The sequence below is a fragment of the Lipotes vexillifer genome, unplaced genomic scaffold, assembly GCF_000442215.2.
Source record: "Lipotes vexillifer unplaced genomic scaffold, Lipotes_vexillifer_v1.1 scaffold12, whole genome shotgun sequence".
In the NCBI taxonomy this organism is placed as follows: domain Eukaryota; kingdom Metazoa; phylum Chordata; class Mammalia; order Artiodactyla; family Lipotidae; genus Lipotes; species Lipotes vexillifer.
Genome location: NW_006796716.1, coordinates 1979597 through 1984049, shown reverse-complemented (window position 1 = coordinate 1984049; position 4453 = coordinate 1979597). Strand labels below are relative to the sequence as shown.

The following is a 4453-nucleotide window of genomic DNA, read 5'->3' as shown; positions in this document are numbered from 1 at the left end:
TCTTTCCCTCCCTCAAGGGTTTCAGGAAGAAAATGAGGTCCCTCTCTCATCTCTTCTCCTGGTGAGAAGATTCCACTCAGCTTCCTTTGGTGGTGTGTTTTACCAAAACAATAGATCTTTTTGTTCTCCTTTCCCAAATATGAAATCATAGCATTGAATGTGCTCTTTCACACGCCACAGGGGAGATTCAGGTGTGCGGGAGCTGTGGAGGGCGGGTGCTCCAGGCACAAGCCCTGGAGAAGGGGGTCCCTGACGTCCTCCTCCCACCTTCCCCATGCCCGGATGCGCTCATGCCCGCCCCTCCAGATTGGGGCTTCATCGTCTGAATCCCCAGTGAACAGGTCAAAGGACCAACTAGCTAGTGAGCACCCAGCTCAGTTTACAACCCCACTTTCTCAGCTACCGAAACTCGGTCCCTCTCTAAGCTTCATCCCGGGCAGTGGGAGAGCAGAATCCAGCCAAGGCCAGCCCTTGCGGGGAGAGCTCTGCAGGGAGGTGGAGGCTCCTCCGCGCTCGGGACAAGGAGGCACAGGCAACTGCAAAACGAAAGGTTTTTATTGAAAAATATCAAGTGGCCCTTTTCAAGACTGCGGGTCCCTGCTCAACGAGGGCTGTCAGGCCGCAGCCCGACGGGGCGAACAAGTAGCGGCAGTCACCCCAGCTCCGCGCTCCAGAGGGGCAAGGTTTCATGGTCCATGCTGGCTGGCCCGTGGGCTCTGCAATCCCGCTCCCCGGCCCGAGGAGGGGTGGCAGCTGGGGAAGGGGGCGCCGGGAGGTCCCCTCCCAGTCCAGCGAGAGAGTTGCCTGGCATCTGGGTCGGCTGGTCTCCGATGCAAGGCCGCACGCAGGACTGGTGGGCGCGCCATCTCGTGGGAGTGGTACAGGCCTCCCGCGGCTGCTCACTCAGACGTAGTCCTTGCGGTCGTAGGCTGTGCCGGTGCCGGTGCCCGGGCCGGTGGAGCGCGGCGCCGAGTAGAGGACCTTGGCGGGCTTGTATTTCTTCTCGCGCGGCGGGCACGAGCAGCAGAGTAGCGCGCCCCCCAGCAGCTGCAGCGCCGCGGCCGCCCAGCCCGCGTACAGGGCTGAGCCCATCTCGCGCTTCTGTGCATCTGGCACCAAGGGGTTGTAGAATTCCCGGATGATGGTGTTGGCCGACCAGGACACCGGCACGAGGGTGAGCAAGGCGGCCAGCAGGAAGAGCACGCCCGCCACGATGGTGATCTTGGCCTTGGCCGTTTCGTCCTGCACACAGTTGGTGCACTGGGCACCCACGAGCGCCACAAGGAGCCCGAAGGCGGCCAGCAGGATGGCGACGACGATGAGGGCGCGGGCCGCCTGCAGGTCCTGAGGCAGCGCCAGCAGCGAGTCGTACACCTTGCACTGCATCTGACCCGTGCTCTGCACCACGCAGTTCATCCACAGGCCCTCCCAGGTGATCTGCGCCGTGATAATACTGCTGCCGATGAAGGCCGTCACGCGCCACATGGGCAGCGCGCAGCACACGATGGTGCCCAGCCAGCCCATGACGGCCAGCGAGGTGCCCGCGATCTCCAGGCCCATGGACATGGCTGCCGCTCCAAGGCCGTCACTGGCGGGCGGCTCCGGGTGCGGGACGACGAGGGGCCGGGGCCGCTGGGGCCTGGGCGGGAGAAGCGGTGCGCCGACGGACTGATGCTCGAATTGATGGACCGACGGAAAGACACACGGATGGCGCGCGCCCTAAAGGGTCCGCTCTGCCCGCTCGCGCAGCGGCTGCGCCTGCACCTGCCTGTGGCTTTGTAGGCGGGCGGCAGCGACTGGGTTGGCCCTGGGCTGGGGCAGGTTAGTCTTCGATCCTGGCCCAGCGCTCCGGCGGGGGAGGGAGGGGCGGAGCCGCCCTCTCCCGGGCCTGGGGACAGTGACGTGGCCCCTCTTCCCACCTTCACTAGGCGCCCTGGGAGGAAGGACTTGGCCAGGAGTGGCTCACGGCGCGGGGATGGGGGGTGCCAAGAGAGGGCGGGGCCGAGACCTGCGCCCCCTCCCCTCGCTCCTGGTTCCCCACTGCTCGGAAACGAATTCTACGGGGTGTGGGGTGAAAAGCACAAAGTGCTGGACACTCCCCCTGCCACCCCCAGCATTTTCAGCGCCGTTGGCACGGGAGGCGTGGGGAAGGGGGCGCTGCCAGCTGCCAGGGATCCGCGGGGACAGGGAGGGCCTACTGTGGGCGTGGCCGCGGCTGTTTTCCCAGAGTGGGCCGCTGCCCCGGGAGCTGCGCACCTGCTCCTCAGTCCCTCTGGCCTCTGAGGCAGCGCTCCCAGCGCAGGATCCCGGCCTGATCCAGGCCCATGGAGTTGCCATCCCTGGACGTCTGGACTCGGCGGAAGCCAGGGACCACCCGCAAAGGCGCCCAGAAGACACCCCTGAGCGAGTGCTGTACTCAGATTCTCTAGCCCCTCTCCAGCTCTCAGCTCTTAACACTCGCAGTGACCCTGGATCCCTTTAGCTGAGCTGCTCTCGCCTCCCAGAGCCGCCCCCATTGAGTCCCTTCCCTTCACAGAGCCCTGGTCCTCTCTCCTGCTGAGCCGGGGGCGGGTGGGGGTGGGGGAGTCAGAACCGGGATCCACCTTAATGAAACGGTGGTGAAAGAGGTTTGATCCAGGCAAAAGCGGGAAGTCAGAGACGTTACCTGCAGTAGCCTTGCTCCCACACCTGGGCTATCCCTCGCCCTGCTTAGAGCCCTACAGAGTTGGCCTTGGAGGGTCTGTGCCCCACGTTCCTCGCTTCCCCTCACCTCAGGGCCCTCATTCTTGCTGTGTCCTCTGCCTGGGACATTGCAGAGACCATATGGCTCACTCCTTTCACCTTTCATGTTTTTGTTCCCAGCCAGCGCTTCCCTAACCACTATTTAAAATCACAGCTGGGACTTCCCTGGCGGTGCAGTGGTTAAGAATCTGCCTGCCAATGCAGGGGACACAGGTTCCATCCCTGGTCTGGGAGGATCCCACGTGCCATGGAGCAACTAAGCCCGTGCGCCACAGCTAATGACTGCACTCTAACTGTGGGCGTGGCCGCGGCTGTTTTCCCAGAGTGGGCCGCTGCCCCGGGAGCTGCGCACCTGCTCCTCAGTCCCTCTGGCCTCTGAGGCAGCGCTCCCAGCGCAGGATCCCGGCCTGATCCAGGCCCATGGAGTTGCCATCCCTGGACGTCTGGACTCGGCGGAAGCCAGGGACCACCCGCAAAGGCGCCCAGAAGACACCCCTGAGCGAGTGCTGTACTCAGATTCTCTAGCCCCTCTCCAGCTCTCAGCTCTTAACACTCGCAGTGACCCTGGATCCCTTTAGCTGAGCTGCTCTCGCCTCCCAGAGCCGCCCCCATTGAGTCCCTTCCCTTCACAGAGCCCTGGTCCTCTCTCCTGCTGAGCCGGGGGCGGGTGGGGGTGGGGGAGTCAGAACCGGGATCCACCTTAATGAAACGGTGGTGAAAGAGGTTTGATCCAGGCAAAAGCGGGAAGTCAGAGACGTTACCTGCAGTAGCCTTGCTCCCACACCTGGGCTATCCCTCGCCCTGCTTAGAGCCCTACAGAGTTGGCCTTGGAGGGTCTGTGCCCCACGTTCCTCGCTTCCCCTCACCTCAGGGCCCTCATTCTTGCTGTGTCCTCTGCCTGGGACATTGCAGAGACCATATGGCTCACTCCTTTCACCTTTCATGTTTTTGTTCCCAGCCAGCGCTTCCCTAACCACTATTTAAAATCACAGCTGGGACTTCCCTGGCGGTGCAGTGGTTAAGAATCTGCCTGCCAATGCAGGGGACACAGGTTCCATCCCTGGTCTGGGAGGATCCCACGTGCCATGGAGCAACTAAGCCCGTGCGCCACAGCTAATGAGCCTGCACTCTAGAGCCCGTGAGCCACAACTACTGAAGCCCGCGCACCTAGAGCCCGTGCTCCGCAGCAAGAGAAGCCACCGCAATGAGAAGCCCACGTGCAGCAACGAAGACCCAATGCAGCCAAAAGTAAATAAATAAAATAAATTTATTTTAAAAAAATTAAAAAATAAAATCACAGCTGGGAATTCCGCATCGGTCCAGGGGTTAGGACTCCCCGCTTTCACCGCAGTGGCCCAGGTGCAATCCCTGGTGGGGGAACTAAGATCCCGCAAGCCACGTGGTGCGGCCAAATAAATAAATAAAATCGCAGCTATTCACCCCACTATGTCCTGTCCCCTTTTTATACTTTACATTCTTTTTTATCATTTAACACCATCCATCATACTCTATATTTTTCTTACTTATTTTTTATTCTCTCTCTCTCTGCTCTAGTATGTCAGCTCCACTGGGACATCCAGAAGATCCCCAAACAGGCAAGGGTTTCTGTTGGTTTTATTCACTGCCGTATCTCCAGTGCCCAGAACGGTGCTGGGTCCTCAAGAGAAAGTTGATTTAGAAAGTTCATGCAAAAACATCACTTTCTTGCATT

General features: G+C 60.8%; 1 protein-coding gene across 1 annotated transcript; it reads right to left on the bottom strand.

Moving 5' to 3' along the window:
• Positions 1–537: 537 nt before the first annotated feature.
• Positions 538–1795, bottom strand: CLDN3 (claudin 3). The gene has a single exon (XM_007468777.1). It carries the CDS (start codon positions 1564–1566, stop codon positions 904–906), a length of 663 nt encoding a protein of 220 aa, XP_007468839.1. The 5' UTR covers positions 1567–1795; the 3' UTR covers positions 538–903.
• Positions 1796–4453: the final 2658 nt, after the last annotated feature.

Excerpts from the sequence above, each read along its gene's own strand:
- CLDN3 (XM_007468777.1), bottom strand. The coding sequence starts at position 1,566 with ATGTCCATGGGCCTGGAGATCGCGGGCACCTCGCTGGCCGTCATGGGC.